At 49.9% G+C, this 22,989-nt stretch overlaps 11 protein-coding genes across 11 annotated transcripts; 5 read left to right on the top strand and 6 right to left on the bottom strand.

Moving 5' to 3' along the window:
• Positions 1-353: 353 nt before the first annotated feature.
• On the top strand, positions 354-1,271 carry M431DRAFT_6868 (hypothetical protein; the record flags this gene model as incomplete). The annotated part of the gene is made up of 1 exon (XM_024921769.1): positions 354-1,271. The coding sequence occupies one exon, from the start codon at positions 354-356 to the stop codon at positions 1,269-1,271; it is 918 nt and encodes a 305-aa protein (XP_024772997.1).
• A 51-nt stretch (positions 1,272-1,322) lies between these two features.
• On the bottom strand, positions 1,323-3,355 carry M431DRAFT_460487 (hypothetical protein). The gene is made up of 5 exons (XM_024915348.1): positions 3,201-3,355; positions 3,080-3,125; positions 2,272-3,014; positions 1,386-2,213; position 1,323 (listed from the first exon to the last, which is right to left on the bottom strand). Exons 1-4 carry the CDS (start codon positions 3,242-3,244, stop codon positions 1,436-1,438), a joined length of 1,611 nt encoding a protein of 536 aa, XP_024772996.1. The 5' UTR covers positions 3,245-3,355; the 3' UTR covers position 1,323; positions 1,386-1,435.
• A 1,411-nt stretch (positions 3,356-4,766) lies between these two features.
• Positions 4,767-5,749, top strand: M431DRAFT_89147 (hypothetical protein; the record flags this gene model as incomplete). Its single annotated transcript, XM_024923986.1, has 3 exons — positions 4,767-5,050; positions 5,114-5,295; positions 5,364-5,749. 3 exons carry the CDS (start codon positions 4,767-4,769, stop codon positions 5,747-5,749), a joined length of 852 nt encoding a protein of 283 aa, XP_024772995.1.
• On the bottom strand, positions 5,712-7,765 carry M431DRAFT_509603 (hypothetical protein). Its single transcript, XM_024919327.1, has one exon. The coding sequence runs from the start codon at positions 7,448-7,450 to the stop codon at positions 5,918-5,920; it is 1,533 nt and encodes a 510-aa protein (XP_024772994.1). The 5' UTR covers positions 7,451-7,765; the 3' UTR covers positions 5,712-5,917.
• A 209-nt stretch (positions 7,766-7,974) lies between these two features.
• On the top strand, positions 7,975-10,289 carry M431DRAFT_17916 (hypothetical protein). Its single transcript, XM_024913107.1, has 5 exons — positions 7,975-8,775; positions 8,855-9,334; positions 9,385-9,716; positions 9,770-9,869; positions 9,927-10,289. The coding sequence occupies exons 1-5, from the start codon at positions 8,314-8,316 to the stop codon at positions 10,107-10,109; spliced, it is 1,557 nt and encodes a 518-aa protein (XP_024772993.1). The 5' UTR covers positions 7,975-8,313; the 3' UTR covers positions 10,110-10,289.
• A 135-nt stretch (positions 10,290-10,424) lies between these two features.
• M431DRAFT_146316 (hypothetical protein) lies at positions 10,425-11,617 on the bottom strand (the record flags this gene model as incomplete). Its single annotated transcript, XM_024912735.1, has 1 exon — positions 10,425-11,617. The coding sequence occupies one exon, from the start codon at positions 11,615-11,617 to the stop codon at positions 10,484-10,486; it is 1,134 nt and encodes a 377-aa protein (XP_024772992.1). The 3' UTR covers positions 10,425-10,483.
• A 1,167-nt stretch (positions 11,618-12,784) lies between these two features.
• On the top strand, positions 12,785-13,769 carry M431DRAFT_483466 (hypothetical protein; the record flags this gene model as incomplete). Its single annotated transcript, XM_024916122.1, has 3 exons — positions 12,785-12,796; positions 12,854-12,962; positions 13,030-13,769. The coding sequence occupies 3 exons, from the start codon at positions 12,785-12,787 to the stop codon at positions 13,767-13,769; spliced, it is 861 nt and encodes a 286-aa protein (XP_024772991.1).
• A 199-nt stretch (positions 13,770-13,968) lies between these two features.
• On the bottom strand, positions 13,969-14,607 carry M431DRAFT_6861 (hypothetical protein; the record flags this gene model as incomplete). The annotated part of the gene is made up of 2 exons (XM_024921768.1): positions 13,969-14,178; positions 14,284-14,607. 2 exons carry the CDS (start codon positions 14,605-14,607, stop codon positions 13,969-13,971), a joined length of 534 nt encoding a protein of 177 aa, XP_024772990.1.
• A 266-nt stretch (positions 14,608-14,873) lies between these two features.
• M431DRAFT_509601 (hypothetical protein) lies at positions 14,874-16,358 on the bottom strand. The gene has a single exon (XM_024919326.1). The coding sequence runs from the start codon at positions 15,949-15,951 to the stop codon at positions 15,043-15,045; it is 909 nt and encodes a 302-aa protein (XP_024772989.1). The 5' UTR covers positions 15,952-16,358; the 3' UTR covers positions 14,874-15,042.
• Positions 16,359-17,707: 1,349 nt separating this feature from the next.
• On the bottom strand, positions 17,708-19,441 carry M431DRAFT_6859 (hypothetical protein; the record flags this gene model as incomplete). The annotated part of the gene is made up of 4 exons (XM_024921766.1): positions 17,708-18,234; positions 18,296-18,378; positions 18,437-18,780; positions 19,310-19,441. The coding sequence occupies 4 exons, from the start codon at positions 19,439-19,441 to the stop codon at positions 17,708-17,710; spliced, it is 1,086 nt and encodes a 361-aa protein (XP_024772988.1).
• A 648-nt stretch (positions 19,442-20,089) lies between these two features.
• Positions 20,090-20,790, top strand: M431DRAFT_509598 (hypothetical protein). Its single transcript, XM_024919325.1, has one exon. The coding sequence runs from the start codon at positions 20,516-20,518 to the stop codon at positions 20,693-20,695; it is 180 nt and encodes a 59-aa protein (XP_024772987.1). The 5' UTR covers positions 20,090-20,515; the 3' UTR covers positions 20,696-20,790.
• Positions 20,791-22,989: the final 2,199 nt, after the last annotated feature.

The following is a 22,989-nucleotide window of genomic DNA, read 5'->3' as shown; positions in this document are numbered from 1 at the left end:
GGATCTCAGATGTGATCCGTTTCTTGGCGACTTCGATCCTGATTACATAAAGTTGAGGGGATTCAGAAACTGAGGTGTAGCGTGAAGCGGACGACAGAGCGGACATAGAGGCGGATCACGGATGTAAAAGGAGTTAAACAATAATTTAATTGTCTATCAGAAGAATTTGATAGAATCTGAATGACCTCATTTGTACATTTGATCCATTTAAAGATGGATATTGACTGGACACAGAGTGATGGCTGGCCTTGTATAAGAGGGCTACCGGCTCCCCCAGCTTCGCTGTATCTTTCTCCAACTAAAACAACTTCTCCTGAAATTTTGATCAAATTTATTTCAAATCACGCAAAATCATGGCGTCTGCCGTCTTATCCAAGAAAATATGGTTCATCACTGGCGCCTCCTCGGGCCTCGGTCTCAACATGGCCCTGAGCGCCCTCCGTGCTGGTCATCGTGTCATTGGCACAGGACGAAATATTGAAAAGGCTTCCTCTGAGCACCCAGAATTCTCCAAACTTGGCGGCCAATGGCTCCAGCTGGACGTTGCCCAGCCCGATGCTGAGCAGACCATACGAGGGCTAGTCGCGCAAGAAGAGCAGCGACTCGGCAAGGAGAAGGAGTCGGCCCATTGGGTTGTTGTGAACAATGCTGGAAGCACTTTGATTGGAGCGGTAGAAGACATGAGCGATAATCAGATCCAGCAGTACCTGCAGGCTAATCTGTTGGGCGTCATCCGCGTGTGGAAAGCTTTACTGCCGACGCTACGTCGCAACAGAACGGGTACCCTCATCAGCATATCATCCATCTTCGGCTTCGCCCCTCGGCCAGAGCAAATGATCTACAGCGCTGCAAAGGCGACGACTGAGTCTCTGACCGAGTCCTATGCTACTCTGCTGGAGCCACATGGGATCAGGACTATGATTATTGAGCCTGGAGGGTTTAGAACCCCTTTCCCGGGAAACAACTCCAAGGCAGATGGTGGCATTTCAGAAGACTACAAGAGGCCAATCCAAGCTTGGATAGATTTTATTGGCGAGGCGTCGAAAGACTTGACTTTGGTGAATGGAGATCCAGCCAAGTTCGGCGACAGGGTAGTTGATGCTGTTGAGAGCCAAGGCCTGTTTGAGTGTATCTGGACCCAGCATGACAAGAGCAAGGCCCTGAGAGTCCAACTTGGGTCAGATTGTTATGGAATATATGGGCAGACGCTTAGCGATTTGCAGAAAGGTTATGAGAGGATGGCTGAAGTGGCAAAGTCGACGGACGTATGAGTAGTGCTGAGATTGTTTAAGGAATGCCAGCGTTAGGTATTATTCAAAATAGCTGTATTCGGAATCATCATTAGCAATTCTCTCTGCATCATGTTTTAGCTTCAAATCGAATACATCTTACACCAAAAAAATCCATGTGCCTCGCAACACAAGATGGAGTATAATTATCCAGATGATGGGGTTAGTGTGGAAGATCCATCCGTGTCAACAGTGATCAGACTCAAAACACCAGCTTGCTGCAACAGCGCAAGATACTCCATTGCAATCCTCCATTTTTCTCCGGTAGACTTTAGCTCTCGTACAACGTCCTCCAAGGCGCTGTACATCTGCGGCTCATGATCTTCTCGTACAAACCACGCACACTCCGTCGCCACATGGTATAGGCATTGCGTTATGAGTGGACATTCGATATTCGCGCGTGCGATTGCCGGCATAACGTCGAAAGAGATGGATTTGATTCCATGGAGGCTGACACTTTGCATCTCTGTCTCCATGGCGATCCGACTTTGCTCGATAAGAACGAGCGGCTCGTTACAGCCATACATGTTGTACAGGAGAAGCTGAGCAGAGCAGCACAAAGAAAGCGAGATGATGCCGGAGATGGAAAAGTCGGAAGATGTTGTTCCAGAAATGTATTCTTTGATGGAGAGATGCAACGCCGACAGCGCTGAATGAAGGGCCACGGCTTCAGGGAGAAGACTCCCAACGTCCTGCAAGGACCGTTTGCTCGCCCTGTGAGACAGGACTTTTCCGAGCATATGGGCGGCCTGGCACATCTTTGCGAAAGAACCCACAGCTGTCAGGCTGCTAAAGGATAACGTGAACAGCGGCTCGCTGGGAACAATTTTCCCTTCATCCCAGTCCTCGTCGTTGATTGGCAACAGCTCGTCTTGAACAGGTTCGGGAACGGTAAATGGTAGATTTGTTTCAATATTCATAAGCCTGTGAATGAGCATTAGACATTGGGTTTGCTAAACAGGAATGACAAAGAGGCAAGTACCTGTCGAGCAGAAATATCGCCCACGACGTCCTGCGTTGCTCTTCCCGAAGAGTCCAGGTCTCTGCAGGCTTAAACAATTGATTGTTCTTCCGGTCATGTATACCCAAAAGAATACCTAATCTCGACGCGCGCCCAAGCGTCAAGTATGCCCCGGGATAGATGGCATGCGACAGCTCGTAGACTGCTAGCAGAACGAGAGATTGGACGAGTCTTAGGGATACAAAGCCCGCTGATTCTGCTTCCGAACAAAGAGACCTAGCCAGCAAGTACCACGATGAGGTCTTGGCACACTCTCCATCTTTTGTGCTGAATGCTTTTATGCACAAGAGAAAAATGGCAAGACAGCCGTCAACTTCCGCCGGATCGCTGTTAAGCTCGTTGAGGAGGCGCTTCCGGCTGACTATGGGCAGCCATTTATGCACAGTCTTGAGGTACTCTTCACAGAGCGCCACTCGATCATCGTCAAGATGTTCGGCCACTACTTGATGAAGCTGTGGATTTTGACTCCAAGAAAGAGAGTTGAGTCCCTGGGGAGACAAATACTCCGAATCCAAGAAAAAGGGCAGCGGAAAGGCCTCCGCTGGTCTGGGGAAGAAGGCGGCAGGACTGATACCCGGCAGGCTCCTAGACGGAGAGACCCCGTCAACGTGGAGAATCTGCTCAATGTGACTAAGCCTGGTAGAGATGGTTGAGTCCGAGGCTGCAGTTTCAGCGTACTCGCAATTCTTGCCGAGGCGGTAGCACTGCCATGGTCGTTAGTTGCTGGAACGTTTGGCCAATGAAGCTACTCGCAGAGGGAGTGACTAACCAGAGCACATGTAGGGACTTCCCGAGTACATTTTCTCTTCAAGCGACTGTAAATGAATCGTGTCAGCACTCGGGCTGTTGTATAGGGACAGGAGGCGATGGTGAAGGAGTGGATCATGTACCGACAGGCTCGACAAGCTTGAGAAGCATAGACTTTTGGCGGCATCGCGTCAGAGTGATGAGAGAGTTGCTAGAGACAGCATAGGTTGTTTCTCTTTGAATCAAGATATTCAACTCGTGACTATCCGCTTGTTTTTGTTTGAATAATCCATGTCTGTTATTTTCGCGGAGTTAAAGTTGAAGCTTGGGCTTAGGCCGCTGAGTAACGTAACCCGAAAGCTAACTGTGTGCTGAAGAATGCCGATTAGTCATCACTAATTCCGGCTCACCTTTGCTATTTAATCATGCCCATGTCATCTTACAAAGACGATAGGGATGATAATAGGTGCTGGGATCGGGGAGATAGGATAAGATTATGCTTAATTGAATGTAGCTTAGGCTAAATCTGTACCGAGATGGACTATTTCCCTTCAGTGAGTTATGATCTTATAGGTGTGTGTATGCATCATTTCTCTGTTCCCTATTTCTTTTCTCCAAATTGTCGACAGCTGAGGAGCACTGCATTGAGCGACTGAGGAGGCCGAGCTCATCCTAATAGGTGATAATTGAGACAAGAGCATACTAGTTGATGATCTTCTTTTTAGACTTTGCGTCCAAGTAGAAATTGCAGAACTACCTCAAGACTGACTCAATAGTAGAATGGACAATGATGAGAAAAAGAAGACAGGGTGGATTAAAAAAGGAAGAGGATAAAGAAGAGGAAGAGAAGGAAGAGGAAGAAGAAGAGGGGAGGAAGAAGGTCACGAATATTATAACCATAGATATATGCAGACTATCTTGCTTCATCTATTATGTCATTGGGGTTTTAGCGGGCTATATCTATAGAGTTGGACTATTTCGTTGACGATGAAGAGACAAATTAACGGTATAACGACGGGAGACAAATTAATGGGTGCATGGTAGTACTCATGGGAGTCGGCATGACTCTCTGTTGGGAACTCGGCAACCAATTCTTCGGTTTTCGCTCCTATCTCCAGTGCTGAGCAGCTTAAGGCCGCGTGATGAAATCATACTCTGTTATTTTGAAGTTTCATTCCATGGAAGATGGTACATATACTGGGCCTCGAAAAACTGTGTATGTGACATCTTTGGGAAGACATTGCGTTGTATAAGAATGCTTTTCGGCGATAGCATAGCCCAAAATTGAGCCACTGCGAAGCGCAGTAGTAATGGTATGATCTGGCCTTGGCGATATCGTTCTATAATACGTAAAGTGATCGGTTTTTAAACATTTCGGAGTATAGTCGTTAAACTCCTATAGATGATTCTACATTTATATCCGAATCAAAGTGGTTCATTCGGCGTTTGTCCTACGAAATGCCATGGATCAGAGACGAGCGGACTGTCCGCTCCAAATGGGTACCCACTCTCCGCCCTGTCCGCTCTGTCCGCTCCAGGCGAGCGCATCGGATATAGCTTCATATTTTTGTAAAAGAGATATTGGCCATTGTGTATATAAGTCAATAAAGAATAACGATTTTCATGATGATTCAAAACTCTCAAAACCAGGTTCATTTTCGAGCATACATCACTCTTCTACTCCCCACATCATATCAGTTTGTATCGCAATGGCACCTCTCGTGTGGCTCGTGACTGGATGCTCTTCCGGCTTTGGACTAGACTTTGTCAATGAGATTCTCAGTCGTGGAGACAAAGTAATCGCAACCGCTCGCCGATTGGAGAGCCTCGAGGACCTGAAGAAGACGGGTGCTGCGGTGCTTCAACTGGATGTTACCTGGGACCAGCAGCGCATCAACGAGACCTTTAAAAGCGCCATCCAGATCTACGGCCAACTGGATGTTCTCATCAACAATGCTGCCTATGTCTTGGGTGGTGCATGGGAAGACCTTTCGTAAGAGCTCATTCGCATATCTGGCTAATTGAAGTGGAACAATAAATGCTGATAGCTTGTTAGCTACGAACAGTTTCACGACGCATTTGAGACAAATGTCTTTGGGCCCCTGAAAACCACCAAGGCTGTGTTGCCCCATTTCAGAGAGAGAAAGACTGGCATGAATGTCTTTATCAGCTCAATTTCGGGATGGAGCGGGATGCAGTTCAACGGAGGTTATTCTGGAACCAAATTTGCACTTGAAGGTAAAGCTTTCACCATCAGAACCCCAACAAACTAGTATGCAACCTCCAATTACTCACACCATGGACAGGAATGGTCGAAAGTTTAAACAAAGAGGTGCGGGATCTCGGAATCCGAACGCTGTTGATAGAACCCGGCTTCTTCAGGACCGACCTCCTCTCGCAGGCCAACCTCAAGACTGTGGAATCAAGCATCCCGGATTATAAAGAAGCATCCAAGGGTTTCAACAAGCTACTCCAGGAGAAGAACCACGCACAGAGCGGTGACCCGAAGAAAGGAGTAGCTATTGTCGTGGACCTCGTCCGAAAAGAAGGGACTGCAAAGGGCAAGACGATTCCTGTGCGCATGCCGCTTGGACCTGATGGTTACGAAGTCATCAAGAATAAGTGCGACAAGACGATTCGGATTCTGGAAGAGTGGAAGGATGTCATTTCCAGCACTGATTTGGTAGAGTGAACAAGTTTAGCATATTCAGCTTGCGCATTTGAAGTTAATCCTTTCTACAGAAAGAGTTATGCCTCTTAGCTGGCCTACGATCCATATAGAAGTATAACATACAGAGTTAAAAAGTCTAAAAGTTTTCGTACCTTATTTTCTTCATCGTACATGTACATTTTGAACCTCTCAAACGTCTGGACCACTCAACGGCTCATTCGACTTATCAATCCACACCGTCTTCAAGTCGGGCATCTTCTCAAAGTCCTCGTCAAAAGGCCACATGGGTCTCCGTATCCGATGATGACCCAGCCTCTTTAAGTCTTGGTCAACGCCCCCTGGCGTCAGCCCAAGCATCCAGCCCTTGGCCATATCGTATAGCTGCGGCTCAAGGTACCCAATCTTGACAATGACAATATCGGCAGATCGTGGGGTGAGGTTTAGATCGGTAAAGTCCTTTTCTTTGTGGTACGGCTTTCGCAATTTGGTCAAGATGGCGTATACTGATCCAACCTGTAGGACAACTTCGGTTACAGCATCACGATCGCCGTGCTTGATGGAGTGAACTCGACCAGTCATTGTAAGCGGAGGTGCATGTAGGTTGTCGACGTCGGCTCCAGCAGTCACAGTGACAGTTGCGCCAATACCTGCGGCAACGGCCGTCTCAATCGCCTTGGGCCCAGGAACGCTGGCATAAATGACTGTGTATCCGGAATCAGGTGATTTGAACTCGGGCCGCTCAAGCAATCTCGTCAGTCCCCAAGTCATGTCCCCCGAACCACCAGCCGTGGGATTATCGCCGGAATCAGAGATAAAGTATGGACGCTCCTCAGGAGGTGATTTGACGGCAGCATCCAGACACTCAGCAAAACTGCCCGTGGGCGCAACGAACTTGAAGTCAGCCCGCGCATCCCAGAATAGGTTGGCCAGCTTCTCCGCTCCTCGAGAAACTGCTGCTTCATCCCATCCGGTGACAACGATGGCGGCACGGTTTCTCGGCTCGTCAGCCCAGGCATAGCCCACCCAAATTGCAGCATCCAAGACGCCATCTCCGGCTTCCACTTCTGGTACTGCAGCGTAAATGTGCTTTGCGGGTTCAATTCGCGTCGAGGTCTGTTCTCCAGGAAGAAGAATAGGCACAGGGATCCAAGCTTTCAACGGTCGCAATCCAGGCTCCTTTCCCTGCAAGATGTTGACGAGGTTACGGCACGCTCGCTCTTTGGTGTCCATGGCATCTTCGTGCGGTGCCATGCGGTAGCAGGTGATGAGATCGCACATGTGCGCCAGCTCCCGCGAGACGTTGCCGTGCAGATCCATCGACGCCGATACAATAACATCCGGGCCGATGACAGCGCGAACGCGCCTCAACAGCTCAGCTTCTACATCGTCCAGCTCTTGCACGCACATGGCGCCGTGGATATCAAACCACAAGCCATCGACCTTGTTCTCGGCGACAATCACCTGCAGCCTTTCCACAATCTCCTTGGAGAGCGTCTCAAAGGCCTCGCGAGTCACAATGCCTCCGGGAAGCGCATGTCCGATGAGCGCGCCCTTCCACTCTGCCTCTATCCCCAGCGGCTTATCGGCGTGCAGGAACTCGTATCGCTCGACAATCTCATCGCCGCGCTTGGGGTGGAAGGCCGGGGCAAGCGTGACGGCCGGCGAAAAGGTCGATGTCTCGCAGGCAAGGCCAGCAACGGCGATAACCGGACGCTTCGACATGTTCTCTGGTTGGCTGACGGCTTGCTGACCGTATCTCTGCTAGCCCTGGCTTGGTGCTATTTGCTATCCTCCTCCACCCTTCTTATAGCCTCGCAGGTATTATCCAGACGTCAAGAAGAGCGGGGCGGGGAGGTAACTAGCTGTTTTGTTGTCTTCCGTCCTTGTCTTTTATCTTGACGATTTTGTTTTCGTGTCATCAATACGGAGCGCTGGTTATCACTAAAGGCCGTTTACCCGCGCCAGTTGCTTCGAGTGAGACGAGGCTAGACTCGTTACAAGTCTGGTGATCAGTGGGGGAACAGCGCGGGGTATCACGACCAACAAGCTTGAGGTTTTAGATAAGTAAAAGATTGTCCATAAATGGAAATCAAATGCAGGTCTGCCACTTTTACCCGACGAGGCTTGGCTTGGTTAAAGTTGAACTGGCCAATCTGCGATGAGGGTTTAAGACGGCCTTCACGATATCTGGGGATCAGCCATGAGGACTTCTCCATCGGGTGGCGTCCCGCTACGCTGCCGGTACCCGATGAACCCCTTCGGCGAACTTTTGATTGGGAAACTGTTGGCTATCAGGCGGTCTGTGGTGCCAATGGGCTGGTTTTGCTCACGTTGCATCCGTGAGTTAGGCATGTCTTTAGATATGTAAGATGTCTGATATCTGCCGAGGGCCCGCAGCTGGGGATGAGGGGGGATGATTGCAGATGATTAATTTGGAGGAGGTGCGATAGAGGCCAAAGGATATTAATATCATATCAATCGCCCCGGCGCCAGCACTCATCAGTTGAACTTTGACGCGACATTTTCAAGTATCGGTACAGCTACATGTGCCTACGTACTTGCTGAGAGCAAGACAAGCGTACACGATGCTTCGCAGTACCCCAACAGGGACTTGGATCCCGGCCTGGGTGCCAGAATCCACCACCACCGTCTCTGTTCTTCTGCTCATCTGCTCCATGGTTCAGTCCGCAACTGGTGGCTACGATGGTTCTATGCTCAACGGCTTGAACATTTTGCCTTCATACACAGACTACTTCAACTTGAACAGTGCTACTACCGGCCTCAACACCGCGTCCGTCTTTATTGGCGGCTTCTTTGGCCCGATTTTCGCTGGTGTTATGACTGATCGGCTTGGTCGTCGTCCCGCCATCTTCTGGGGCTCAGTCGTGACGCTATTGGGTATTATTTTGCAAACCGCGGCACAAAACATTGCCATGTTTGTTGTGGCGAGAATCATTCTTGGATGGGGTAGTGCCATTTCGTCCGTTGCAGGCGCCGTCTACCTGAGTGAAACATTTGCGAGCAGATATCGCGCGTGGGGTGTTGGCGTATGTATTCACCTGTTCTCTCTTAACCGGGCAAACAAAGTTGTTCTTGAGAAGCTGACCGTTCATTTCCTGCTTTCAGATTCTGAACAACTTTTACTATGTTGGTTCACTGATAGCTGCCGGAGTCACTCTTGGCACAGGCCAGTGGCAGTCTACGTGGGCCTGGCGTGTTCCGTCACTACTCCAGGGAATATTCTCCTTTGCTTGTATTATCGTGCTGCCTTTTATTCCTGAATCGCCTCGTTGGCTGGTTAGCAAAGAGCGCTACGAAGATGCGCGACTCTCTGTCGCTCAAACCAACGCCGATGGCGACATAACTAACCCGGTTGTGGTGGCCGTCTACAAAGAGATTGTCGACACTCTTGAATGGGAGAGGAAGAACGGTATGACGATGAGTCCCAGGGAAATCATCAAGACTCCGACGGCGCGAAAGAGAACCTTGATCGGGGCATCAGTCGGACCCTTCTCATGCATTGCTGGAAATGTCATCGCATCGTATTATCTTGGAAATGAATTGGACACGGCGGGTATTACAGACTACAATGACCAACTCAAGGCCGTAAGTTGATAAGCTCACGCCTTGGAGAAAACTGCTAATCGTCTGTATAGAACGTTGTACTCAACGTCTGGTGTCTTTTCTGCGCATTCGGCGGCACTCATTTGGCGGCGGTATGGGGTCGAAAGCCCACTGCGCTTCTTTCACAGAGTCTCATGATCGTATGCCTTTTCATCATCGGTGGCTTGTCCAAGATGTACGCAGATAACCCGGATGGTGCCTCCACCAGCTTGATCTACGGTGACGTTGCCGTCATGTTCATCTTCCAGGGAATTTACTCCATTGCCTTTACGCCCTTGCTATACCTTTACCCGCCAGAGGTGATGAACTACCCTATTCGAGCCAACGGATTGGCATTGGCCAACTTTAGTTTGAATGGATTGGCGTTAGTACCATCAAAATTCTGTCTTTGTCTACTCCAGCTAACCATTTGCCCAGTCTCCTCCTCACGTTTGTGATGCCTATTGCGCTGACCAACATTGGATGGAAAACGTACATCATCAACGGCTCATGGGACATTGTCACGCTCGTCCTTATTGTAAGATACCCCACCAGTTCAGATGTAGTGTATTTTCAAAGTGCTAACGTAGACCAGGCTGTCTATTGGGTAGAGACAAAGGGCAAAACCTTGGAAGAAATCGACGCCATCTTTGAGGGAGAGAAGCATTCTTCCGTACCCGACATTGAGGATATCCGTACTGGCAAGAAGACGGTGGATGTGACACAAATAGAACTTGAACTCCATGACGAAATCGGGCTCAAGAGTCACGAGGCTTAAGAGACGAGCGAGTTCGCTATAGTGTTATTTTATATGTCAGAACTACGTGTAGTTTAATGCCATCACGATGAGTAATGCCCAAGCACCATGATGAATACGAGGCATTTACTGTAGTGAAGCAATGAGTGGACGAAATAGGTTAAAGAATATTACAACTATCAGCCCGTGAAGGTTTGTAACCCCCGCTCGAAGAATATAAATATACAAAATCCAAACCAAGTATACCACTCTAGTCTAACCGCCAGCTCAGGCGCAATCAAACACATGAAGACGCAATCTATTTGCTGACCACCATCCCCCCTTTATAATTAGCCCCTTGAATTGATGCTGTGTCCCGTTCTACCCGACGCCCTCCACGACTATGCACCAAGCCCTTAGTACGCAGCCAGGCCCGAAGCACCATCTGCAACCGGGATGCCCTGTCCCTTGCCGAAAGATCCACCAATGGACTGCAGAGAGCCGTCGGCCTGGATCTTCCATGCAGCAATAGCACCAGCGCCACGGAGCAAGTTGTAAAGGTAAGTTCCGTCACTGCTCAGGGCGAGATCGACGGGCTCGCTTCCATCGCCAGTAAGGGCGGCATCACCCTTGATCAGGGTGGCGGTGCCGTTCTTGGCAACAGAGTAGCTGGAGATGGCGCTGGTGATGAAGCTGGCAGTGTAAGCGTACTTTTCGTCAGGGGTAACGACGACCCAGCACCCATCCGTCTGTTGGTTCTTCTCGGACTTGGTGAGGGGCTCCAGGACGGGGGCTTGGCCGCCGTGCAGCTTGTACGTGGAGAGACCGGCGTTGCCAAGAGCAGGCAAGCCGGATTCGACAACGTAGAGGCTGTTGGATCGGCCAAAGACTGCGCCAAAGGGACGGAGACCGCTGGATGAGATGGAGGTGAAGGGTGCTAGGCTTGCGTGTCCCGTGGATCCCACGGTGAAGATGTCGATGGTGCTGCCGATTTTGTTGGTGACAATGAGGGAGTGGCCATCAGGGGAAAATGCAACGGTGCCTGGAACACCAATAGGGTTGCTGGTGGCAATGGTGGAGTTTGTAATGGGCGAAAGAAGACCATTGGCTCTGTTCACCTTGAACCCAAAGATGCCGGTTGAGGCGACAGAGCCGTCAAGCACATAGGCATATCCATTGCTGCTCAGGGAAATGGAAAGGGGCTGGTCACCGGCGTAGATGGACTGAATCCTCTTGAGGTTAGATCCATTCACCTCGAAGACGGTGACATGGTCGTTGGCCGGGTTGACAGCATAGAGGAACCTGTGGTCAGCGCTGAGCTGAAGGCCCCCCTGAGTGTCAAAGTCGACGCCCTGGCCGTTGCCGCCGGTGGGATAGGTTCCGGTCTTGACCAGAGTGCCGTCTGCACTGCGGGAGAAGGCAATGACTTCGTTGTTGACGGCGTTTGTCAGGGCGAAGACGGCGCCTTTGCTGCTTTGATTACCGCTGGGAGCGGCCAAGACAGCAGAGAGGCCAGTAAGGCTGATGGAGGCGAGAGTAGAGAACTTCATGTTGATTATGATGATTGTATATCAAAAAGAGAATTATAAAATGATTGTACAATTGATATTAGAGATTGTGGTAGTTGAATGAAAAGGTTGTTGCGGGGAGAGGAAGTGAATCTTGTGATGATGGAGCAGATTGAGAGCAACTACGAGGAATCACGACCATTATTATATACCTTGAGTCTCTCTACAACAGCATAGTTAATCCAAATTAATTCCGCCATATTGAGGCCCCAATATCTCACCAATACGTCAACCTTGATGACAGTGGAGTTTGAAGTCCAGGGCCTGAAGGAATAAGGCTGAGCGGCTGAGCCCAACGCCTGTGCCATACGGAGCATCGTCAACTCGCAAATAGACCAGTTTCCACAAAATGATTCCACTACGCAAGTCGAAACTATCCTTTGATTGACAATATAGAATAATCCCCCCTTAAGAAATTACCCCTTTGGGATGGTAGAGCAAGTTTTCCTCGTGTAAACGTTGACATCATATTCGGTTGGCCTTGCGTTTCTATTTCCGCACCAACTCGGACCAACAGGGCCGCTGTGGCTAGTAACCGCATCTTTGAGCAAATTAAGCTTGTTAATATAGAACGCTGTCAGCACTCAATGGTGGGAAATTTCGCACAGCTTCAGCCACTAGAGAGCTATCAATTTTGCCGGGGAATTAAAGCGCTGCCCAAGCCACTCAGCCGAGATCTGCACCCGATGCGGTGATTCCAAATTCTATGTGTCAAGCTTATATCAGCGCAACGTCGCCCTTAAGCACGGCTGCAACTCTCTATTTAGTAGTTTTTCTTTATACCAGGGGTAATAGTTTCGAGGGTTGCGAAAGTCTCATATTTGGTATCTCGTTCGAATCGGTCGAAAAATGTAGAGTGTCTTGGCAGGCGGGATTTCTGTTCGGACGAATGTGAAATCATTTCGCGATGCGGCGATTTTTGAAGTCGCTGACAAAAGACATGTTGAACATATATAGAACTAGAATAGCGTTCAGATCTTTGTTAATTTCATTAATTGAATTTGTACATCATTTCAAAAAGCTTCAAATACTATAGAGTACAGCAGACAGAGATTTGCTGTTCACCCAACAGGCGCGTGCGCAAAATCAACAGTTTACAGCTGCCCGACCTTTCTTCTCCAACCCAGGCTTCGGCACCTCCACAAAATCATGGCCCCTCAGGTATGCATAACTCCATCATCCTAGACATCCTCAGCACTAATTATATCTCTCTCCTAGTTTACCGTCTATACTTCAGCAGCCTCGCAGTGGGCCCAAGTGGCGCATCTGGCATTGGCTCAGAAAGGCGTCCCTGAAGACAAATACGATCTCAAGGAGATCGCCCTCAGTAAGACCTAAAAAACCAAAGATTGTCCGCCTAAGCACATGTGGTAATAACTTTTGCAATCATTTAGTGACGGGCGGAAATTTCGATCCCGAATATATCAAAGTCAACCCCAACGGCACCGTGCCCAGCATCACTTCGCCATCGCTCGACAAGCCGCTGATCCAAAGTTTGGACGTTCTTCGATACATTGACGCGTTTGATGGAGAGAGCACGTTGGTGCCTTCAGATCCCGCTGTCAAAGCTAGAGCACAACCCATACTCGATCTCGTCCACTCAGATGATGCATCGACAAACACGATTCTTCTCCTCGCGAGAGACGACGAGGAGATGAAGGGGAAGCAGACCAGCTTCTGGAAAGATTTCGTGGGAAATCGACAGGCGAGACTTGAAAAAGAGCAGGCTGCCAACCCAAACCACCCTTTCTACGGACCCAAAGTGCAGGAAAACGGCGGCCTCAACAAATTCTACACCATCGAGATTGGAGAGGAGCATAAGACATTCTTTAAGAACTCGGACGATGCCTTCAAAGCGTTTGCCCAAGTGCTGGACAAGTTGGATTCGCTCCTGGTTCTACCGTATGCAGCTGGAGATGCTGTCACCGAAGCTGATTTCCATGCTACTGTTTGGCTGGCACATGCTCTGTTCGGAGCAGGCACCGATGCAACTCAAATCCAAGATTTCAGCGTTCTGGAGAAGCTGATTCAGAAATCAGTCCCAAGCTTCACGATTGGAGAAAAGACAAGACAGTGGTGGGCGTCCATCGCCGCCACTGCTGCATTCAAAAAGGTGTATCCCACATTGCATTAATGGTGGGTTTGAAAAAGGAGTTGCATGGTAGAGTGGCCATTGCGAATGCTAGCAGTACTAGAAGACATGTTTGCCTGATGCATAATCCTCTACTCTAATGTGGGCGTCAAACCCGATCGCTTCCATAGATAACCTCTGTATATCCCTCCAAAATACTAAGTCATATGTTCCATCCTTGTTCTTGCAAACAGATAATCCATCACCACCATCTGAAATCGTCCCTGTTGTGGGGGGTATCGTATGGGTCGTATTCTCCTTCAGCTTCCTTAGCAAGAATATCGGCCGAGCGCTCTGGCGGAGAGGGGGAAGTATTTTGTGGGATCGAAAGGTTCTCGAGGCTGGATGTGACATTGTCCAGAGTGGCTGATTCTACGCTCGATAAAACAGCGCCTTCGGTGACATTCATGTCCTTTCCAGAAGATGTTAGAGGTGCCAGCCGACTAAATTCAAGAAAGGGGGATGGCTAAGGTGTATCAGGGGGAGCGCAGGATCGTGATTTAGGAGGGAGACAAACCGTGGTAGCTTCCGAACCGGATGCCTCGTTGCGAGATGCCTGCTCTGGCTCGTTGTCATGGCCATTTTGGCCCTCAAGCTTCTCGATGATTTCGATCTCGATCTCGAGCTCGCCTTGATTCCAGACGATCTGGCCGAGCGGCGAGGGAGGATGCAGTCGTCTGCCGGGCACCAAGAGCTCGATGTGTGCGGCTCGAAGCTTTCTGACTTGCTTGAGGTTATTCGCAAGTCTGACCATAGCAGCTGCGGATTGTCGACTCAAGCCAAAATATTCGAGCTCGACTTCCACCTCCTCGAGGCTCTTCATTCTCTTCTTCTCGGACATGATAAACAGACAGAAATCTCAGCTAGATGGTGAAATTTAAAAGAAAGAAAATGACGATACGTCGTAGAAGCAGAAAGAGTGATTGATGATTTGTGTGGGAGGGAGGTTGTTTGTTGTGGTGAAGGTGTAGCTTGGAAGATTCCGAGCCACAGGGCAGCTGCCAGGAGAAAAGGAACCTGGAAATTTCCCACCACGTCGGGATACACGCGTCAAGTTCACTTTCTACACAAGCATATTTACGGCACCAAGTCTCTAGTTTTTATTTGCTCAGTTATTACAATTCAGTGAATGCATAGATTAGGCTTTCTATGGCAAAATTAAGCCCTCTTCTCAAGTGTCTATCCATCCAACTCTGTAAAACACAGTACCCCTGAATCACTGTCCATTAACCTTCCAAAGCCACACTTGCCATCCTCCAACTAGAAACATTTCCGCTCAGTTTTGAACGATGGCGGCCTTGAGAAAGCTTTTTGCCGCGGCAATCTGGGGCAGGTTCATCTTCGTCTTCTTTGCCTGGGCGACAGCTGGTTTCTGTTCCTGGGGGACCACTGGCTTTTGTCCCTGAGGGGCCACTGGCTTCTGTCCCTGAGGGGCCACTGGCTTCTGTCGTTTGACAGGACTTCGGGACTTAGGAGAGCCAATGTGCTTCTTACGCTCGGGAGTCTTGGCCGGGGCGTTGGCCCAGATGCTGGCCTGGAGGCCAACCTTTCGACCGAGGCCACTGTTATCCTTCTTCTTGTTGCTCTGTTGAGACAAGTTACTAGTCAAGCTACCGTTACTGCCATGAGTGGCATTGCTCGAAGCCTCGGAAATGTTGCCATCGTCAATGTCTTCTTGAAGACCGGCAGTGTGAACCTCGATGGAGATATCGATATCCGCGTCTTTGCCGATGTCGACATCCGACGCGTGTTTGGTGATGATGGGGGTGTCGCTGGTCTTCTCTCGAGTCGCCATCATAGTATGATAGGGACACTCCTCTTCCCCATTCCACAGACTCTTGATAATCTCTTTGAAGTGTTGCATATCTTCTGGAGACTTGACAGCAGCTCTGGTGAGGAGGGGCGAGTCAATGAGTTCCTCATTGGATCGTCGGTCTCCAATTTCTTCCTCACGGGCAGTGCAGGCCACACATCGGATTGATTTCAGGGATGCAATCGGGATGCTCAGGGTGGATGGGACAGTCTCAAGAGTACCACAAGTTCCCACAAAGCAGATACAGGAACCGGTGGCCTTGTCACAGACTTGACGACGATCAACTACCTGGTGGAGCTGTCCGCAAGTGAAAGACATAGAAGGTGCCTTTTGGGGTGCACAAATGGCGATGGTGGTGTATTCCTTGCACATCTTGAAGTCTGACACAAGGAAAGAATGGCTTCGTGTGGTCGTTGATGATGATAAACTTGATGACAGTTGAGATGGTTCCAGATGATGTAGAGATAAAAGTGCAGAGCCTCTATCTAATGCTGATAGAGAGGTGAATATGGTTGAAGAGTGGTGAAATAAAAAGGAGAGAGGAGAGAAGAAAAAGGAAGAGGAAGAGGAAGAAAAAGGGTAGAATCGAGAGAGGTCCTCACAGGGGGATAGAGGAAAGCTCCAGTGTGCTGCTAGCAAGTCAATGAGTGCTGGAGCCTCCGTGCACAGCGGTCCAGTGAATAGCACGCTGCTGAATTTCCGAGGCTCTCGGCTCTATAGAGGTCAGACGAAGAATCTGAATTTTCACATCTTGCATAGCAGCTGTGGATCGTTTCCCTTGGCAACTGAGATTGGATTGGTCGTATTCGCGAGCGAATCTTGATATCGCCATCGAAGCCGTTTGTCTGGGTGGAGTTTGGCAGAGTGACTAGAAGCATTGTGAGAAAATTGCATCACCACTGCTTCAGATAAGGCGGTAGGAAACAAAGGATGCACTCGACTGCCTTGATGTTCAACTACCTACCTAGTAGTAATAACTGACAGCCCGTGAACAAGCTTGGAGTATGTAGACAAAGACAAGCTTGCAGCATGTGAAAAGAGACATGGTGATGTTAGCTGCGTATTTGTCGATTGAACTGCAAGAATATTTCCACGACAGCAAGTTCTACGCATTCAACCCATCCAAACAATCACAGGCGAGATGCCAACTGAGCAGATCCATAGTGAGCCCCAGAGAAAAAGCGATAAAATCATGGAATTGTATGCCGTGTGCTCAAAGTCGTAGCTCTAGAAGAATTTCCTGAGCCTTCCGTGATGTCATATCCCTAGATATTGATCAAACGCGTTCTTCACTTCTTCGTGCCGCAGTCGCATATTTACTACTGAGTCGGATTTGGCCATATATGTAACCTAATTCAAGCCATCTAGTCAAAGAATTAGATAGGCTTTCTACAAGACATGTCACATAGCTGTACTGACAGCCACCGACCCGCCCTGTCGGGCCATCTCAAAAAGTTCGCAGTGGCTACCAGCCAATTACTACGCCAAACAACATCGAAGCAACAAGGTTCTAACTAGGTACTCAACAACCATTATATAACTCATAAAGCTCTCCAAAAAGACTCAATGAAGCATAATAGATGTATTTTCTCTTGGAAATTGTCCAGAGAAGCCTGTCTATCGCGTTGTGGAGCTCTCCGATAGGGGGAGATGGGCAGAACAGCCACAACGCCTCGACTGGGATGTCGCGATGGGAAATGATAAGGGTTAGACAAGGGTATTCCCCAGATTTCTTCATGGCTTGGAACAAATTAAGCTTAAAACGCGGCGTGAACCCTTGTCCCTTGATACGTGAAGTCACAGCACAACATGAATCGATAGAAAGAGAGACAGTAGTGAAATGTAGGTGCTTGTTATTAAGCCCTCAATGTCGCATTCGCATTGGTAAAATGAATCTAAGCCGCGTACACAGCTATCAATGTCTAATAGTCGACTCCCCCGGTCATCATGATATATGTTGTTGAAGAAAAAAAACCCATACGCCAAACCATTTGTTCCCTCAAAGTCATATTAAGTGCATCTCCCTAGTATCCGTAATGTTACATCCCCATATGTAGAATTTTCCTCGCCTCGCTACACATCATCCCCTCAACTCCCCACAACCATCCGCAGTTTCTAAGCCAAAGGCTTAGGCCTTGCCGAAAATTGAAGTCATCAGGATCTTGGTGACACGGTAAGGGTCAGCGTTGGAGGCGGGACGGCGATCCTCGAAGTAACCGCAGCCACGGGCAGCAGTCTCGCGAGGAACACGGATGGATGTGCCACGGTTGGCAACACCCCAGCTGAACTTCTCGATGGAGCCGGTCTCGCAGTCACCGGTGAGACGGAGGTCGTTGTCCTCACCGTACTCCTTGATACACTCGGCGTGGTGGGGCTCGAGGGCCTTGAGGGCCTCCTCGATGTACTTCATGCCACCCTCCTCACGCATCTGGTTGGTGGAGAAGTTGGAGTGCAGACCGCTGCCGTTCCAAGCACCCTTGATGGGCTTGGGGTGCAGGGAGATCTTGACGCCAAAGTCCTCGGCGATGCGGGCAAGGAAGAAACGGGCGATCCAGAGCTCGTCACCCATGTTGATGCCGACGCAAGGGCCGACCTGGAACTCCCACTGACTTGAGAGAACCTCGGCGTTGGTACCGGAGATGTTGATGCCAGCATCTAAAACCTGCATTAGCACCTTGTTCCCAAAAGTAACGTCATGATGCAATCCAAGACTTACACAGACAGGCCTTGTAGTGGGCCTCAACGACGTCACGCAGGACGACCTTGCCGCTGCCTACACCGCAGTAGTAGGGACCCTGACTGTACCAAGAGATTAGCTTCAACTATTTTCCAACGTCATATGAAACAGGTGACATACGGAGCAGGGAAACCGCCAACGGGCCAGCCATAGGGCCTGTCATCGTGGTCGAGGAAAGTGTACTCCTGCTCGAGACCGAACCAGGGCTCGAGAGCGGCGTTGGCCTCCATGACCTTGGCGCACTCATGGCGGTAGTTGTACTTGTTGGGAGTGCCGTCGGCGTTCCAGCACTCGGCGAGGACAATGATGTTGGGAGAGCCACGGAAAGGATCGGGGTAGACGGCGGCAGGGCGCAGGTAGACATCGGAATCGTGACCAGGAGCCTGGCCAGTTGAAGAGCCGTCAAAGTTCCAGACGGGCAGATCCTCGGGGGTGTATTCCTTGTCCTTGAGCTCAGGGAGCGTCTATCGCGAAGAGAGTCAGCAAGCTTGATTTCCATGTCACGATACGTCACACACGCGCGAGTCATCGCGTCACCCCTTTTGATGATCAATTGCCAGACCCGACGCTTGCCGAGGCAGGGCGAATCAAGTCATCACAGGCCCAGAACAGACCCAGACAGACCCTGAAGCGGGTCGCCCGTATTGCGGGTTTGGTTCGGGGCTGAGTCAAGATGCCACAAATAGCAGCGATAGCCCAGACCCAATAGCAATTTGACGAACCGCTACTAGGCAAACTATCGCTGCTAGAACGAGCATCGAGCATCCAGCAGAAAGCAAGCCAAGAGAATAGCCACAGCAGCCAAGCTGTGGCGTCATGATTGCTTCCACTCGCCCAGGCCGAGTCGCCCCCCCCCTGTCCGAATTGTCTCCCACTAAGGTGGCGGGGCAACGGGACAAGTCGGGGGGTTTTGCTTTTGCATGCATTTTGCGATGCACAATGCAGCTGACGGTGACAGGGGTCGAGATAAGGAAAAATGTTGGAGAAACTCACCCTAGATTTTGATCGAGTCTCGCCGGTAGAATCGATCCAGACATACTCGGCCATGATCTTGCCCTTCTGGTCGAGCTTCAGGTACTTGTTGAGAGTCTCAGTTCGAGACGACAGAATTTCTCGGTTGGCCATGATGACGGTTGTGTGTGAAGTTGTTTGTGGGAGAAAGAAAAGATGTGATGATGTAGTGGGGAAGATTGAATGCGAGCGGAGTGCAGTTCAACCAGCTGTATATATACGAGTGTATACCGGTATATGGGTATTTCAGAAAAGACCAACAAATGGACTAAAAATGAAGCAATCAAATGGAATGCAATGCAGTATCAACAATCGCTGCCTTGGACGGACACGGGCGGCGAGGGTTTATATGTGTTTGGAAGCATCAGCGCCAAAGAAAAAAGACGGAACCGGGTACCTTCACGTTCAGCCCCAGAGTCGGGATTTCCCCCCGTATTGTCGCACAAGTATGGAGTACACCATCATGGAGTACTTGCTGTGCTAGGGGATGGGTATCGCCACATGAGGCCCCAGTTGCTATCTTGGTGCCACCTAGTGCGACCGGCATGGGGCCTAGCAAGCCCAGAATGCACGGTACCGGTACACTGATGACGAGGGATTAGCACCAAGATCTGCTGGTACAGGTACGGGGTCTCTGATGAGCTCATGGATGGAGAGTAGCGGTACATGTGGTGACTGTACTATGTTCATGGCCGTGGCAATACCGTCAAGAAGGTTGCAGTAACGAGACCCAAGGAGAGTTGAGCCACCACCACCACAACACGCCTTTTACTTTTCTGCTGCCATGTTTTGTTTCTTACTTTTCTTTTCATGTGAACTATTCCCTCTCTCTATTTGCTTACGTCTCACACTTGTCCCGTCATCTATCCGGTCACGGCTTTATCCCTTCGAAACAAATACACACAGCGTCTTTCTTCCATCCAGCCACAGTTGATCGTCTCTCTGGCTTGTGAGAATTGAGAATACCCGGACCCTCCCCAATGGATACCTGGCCTCCGGTACTCGGTACCTCATTCCCAGTTCTCTCCCTCCCTCGACACTGTACTCCATCCACAAGTACCTGATAAGGGGCCTCTGGCAGAGGCAATTGGTGGCTGCTCGACCGCTAGTCTCGGCCGGTTCTGGATGCTGAGTGGCTGCACGCCCCGAGGCTTTGCTCATTGATTTGTGTCATTGCATTTGATTGCCATGGACCCTAAAAATTTACATAAACGCCTCACCAAGTTTTTCGACGCCGCGGTGCTGGAGCCAGTCGCTCTGCTCCGATTACCATCCGATGACTGGCGATATGACTGGTTTCTGTTTGTGGTTTTGAGTTGTTTTCCCACGATCTGGCTATTTTTCCATTTTGCGGAGATGCAGGCGTGATCAATTCCAGCAGGTCCATTACTTTCATGTTGCTTGGTACTCGTTCCTACATGTAGCATCCATCAGTCTGACAGGCAGCCCAGTCCCTCCGATGCATGTGCGTGCTGGCTTTAGTAAGGATTACATGGATACATGCCATGCCTTGCTCAGATCTGACCTTACATACAGTAATCCAGGTTTAGTACAGTGGTGAGTGGCCAGATATTACTACTCCGTACAGAACACAAAAAGGGCGCCACCGCATGCGGATAAAGCAAAACATCAAAGTTGGCACTGAAAGTGGATCCAGTTTCTTTCTTAATCCTTGACACCAAGAGTGGCTGGTGAGGCTGTGCGCACAGCAACAGACTGAGACAAGTCAAAGACACCTTCACTAACCGTACAACCGGTACTCGTACGTACGAAATGGGGTCAAATGGATCAGAATGCTATTTTCAATGCCAGCGACGGCGTATCCGCGCCTTAGCTCAGGTACTCCCTTCCACCGCATAACGAGATCAAATATTACGGGCCATGGCATCAACCAGCTGCCGGCAGTGCTCCTTGGTTCCAGGCGGTGCGATGAGCCGAGAACGAGCTTCGGCCACGTATTTTTGGTTTCTTTTTACGTTATGTTTTCGATGCTGGATCGAATCGGATTACGCCGAGTGTGTCAGGGACGTGGCACAACGCATAGGCCCAGGAACCAGAAGAAGAAGAAGAAAGGAGAGAAGCCAGGCTGCCTGATTGTTTGTACGTACAAAGTACTCCCGTCCATGTCTTGGCCCCTACGCCGTGCAATGAAGAGTTACGAGTAACATCGTATGGACGTATCGTGTTGTATCGTATCGCCCTGCGACGGACGCGAGGGCATCCACCTCTACAGCCGCCTGTGGCCGCGTGCGAATCAGTGCCCGTTTGCATCCACAAGCGGCAGTCTGACATGTGAGCACAGTGCAGATATGGGCTACTAAGATACTAGCTACGAGTAATACTTTCTTCGGTCGTTGATCCCGAGCTCTGCCCTTTGGCTGATTCAGAGAAAACAAAACAAAACTAGGGAGACACCGAACGACGAAGCTGAACCGAGGACAGAATGACGCTTCCAGCTTGGCTTCTTGTCTCGGTTCAGCGCTCTTCGGCTGCAGTTTGAGCCGTTTGGGCTGCTAAACCAGCGAGTGCTCGGTCAAACACATGCTCCCTTGCAAAGGATGCTACTCTGCTCACAGCAAAGGGAAATTAATACCTCTTGCAATGCACCATTAGGCCGTGGCTAGTGGCAGAGACAAGAGACATTCATCAAATGTCACCAAACGAAGGAAGAGAAATAGACAAGGTATGGCACAGTAGTACACCACACGATGATGAATCTGAGCCAGCCTTGCGCAAGTGTGAGACGATTTGTGCCACATGCAAAGAAAACCCTCCCATTCCCACCAACTTTTATCCATCGATAAACGCGCTTGATAACCGCTTTCATGTACATGTAGGCCAATTTCGCTCCTTTACTCCGTCTGCCCGTTCTCCTTGTCTAATTTAGAAACATCACGACATCAGCTCCGTACTGTACCCGAGTCCATTCAAAACTACGGAGTACAAGTACAAGGGCACGCAAGAATCTCCAAACATGTGCCCAAAAGGCTCACACTAGCCGCCACATACCAGGGCTGCTTATCGTCAGATTCTTATTGGCTGCCCTCCCCGGTCTCTTCCTAATTCTCATCCATCAACTCAACATCTTCGCGCACGCGCCCACGCCCACACAAACGACCAGAAATCGAGCCAGGGCTGACCCCGAGTTTCTGGCCGCTGGTGGGGGCTCTTGGCTTGCTTGCTGCCGATAATGGGATGACAAGAGATGCTCCCGAGAGTCGATAGAATGGAAAAGCCTCCCCCATGATCTTTGGTCCCCCCTCCCCGAAATCGCTCACGGAGCGGGAGGTGCCATCTCCATTTACGGGTCTCTACGGAGTGCTTGCAAGCTTTGGGAGGGCCTGGTAGCGCGGCTGCAATCTCTTAACGCGTGGGGAAGCTATTTTGTTTGCCTGAATTGCAAATATTCCGGTTCGTCGGCTCTATCGAGCCAGCAGGCACATGTTGCATGTTGCACACCATGCCTCCCACGCAGCGGCCCACGAAGCATATCTCTTGGTTCCCTTCCAGGCTCGGCGGCTTTTATATATCTCGCAGGCGAATGTAACATGTAAAAGATTGTGCCCCCTCAGATTGGATGCCATCGTGACACCACACTGTGGGCGAAGAGATAAAGTGGCAACCTTTTCGTGTTGGGAGCTATTCCGCTCTCGGGGGACCAT

This window comes from Trichoderma harzianum, assembly GCF_003025095.1.
Source record: "Trichoderma harzianum CBS 226.95 unplaced genomic scaffold M431scaffold_8, whole genome shotgun sequence".
NCBI lineage: Eukaryota > Fungi > Ascomycota > Sordariomycetes > Hypocreales > Hypocreaceae > Trichoderma > Trichoderma harzianum.
This window is presented reverse-complemented; position numbering and strand designations above follow the sequence as displayed.

Bases quoted from the DNA above. Each gene is read 5' to 3' on its own strand.
- M431DRAFT_460487 (XM_024915348.1), bottom strand. From the start codon at position 3,244: ATGCCGCCAAAAGTCTATGCTTCTCAAGCTTGTCGAGCCTGTCG. The intron at 3,015-3,079 runs GTTAGTCACTCC...CGACCATGGCAG, and splicing joins AAGTCCCTACATGTGCTCTG to TGCTACCGCCTCGGCAAGAA. The intron at 2,214-2,271 runs GTACTTGCCTCT...GCTCATTCACAG, and splicing joins GCGATATTTCTGCTCGACAG to GCTTATGAATATTGAAACAA.
- M431DRAFT_509603 (XM_024919327.1), bottom strand. From the start codon at position 7,450: ATGTCGAAGCGTCCGGTTATCGCCGTTGCTGGCCTTGCCTGCGAGACA.
- M431DRAFT_17916 (XM_024913107.1), top strand. From the start codon at position 8,314: ATGCTTCGCAGTACCCCAACAGGGACTTGGATCCCGGCCTGGGTGCCA. The intron at 8,776-8,854 runs GTATGTATTCAC...TCCTGCTTTCAG, and splicing joins ATCGCGCGTGGGGTGTTGGC to ATTCTGAACAACTTTTACTA. The intron at 9,335-9,384 runs GTAAGTTGATAA...TCGTCTGTATAG, and splicing joins ACAATGACCAACTCAAGGCC to AACGTTGTACTCAACGTCTG.
- M431DRAFT_509601 (XM_024919326.1), bottom strand. From the start codon at position 15,951: ATGTGCAAGGAATACACCACCATCGCCATTTGTGCACCCCAAAAGGCA.
- M431DRAFT_509598 (XM_024919325.1), top strand. From the start codon at position 20,516: ATGGACCCTAAAAATTTACATAAACGCCTCACCAAGTTTTTCGACGCC.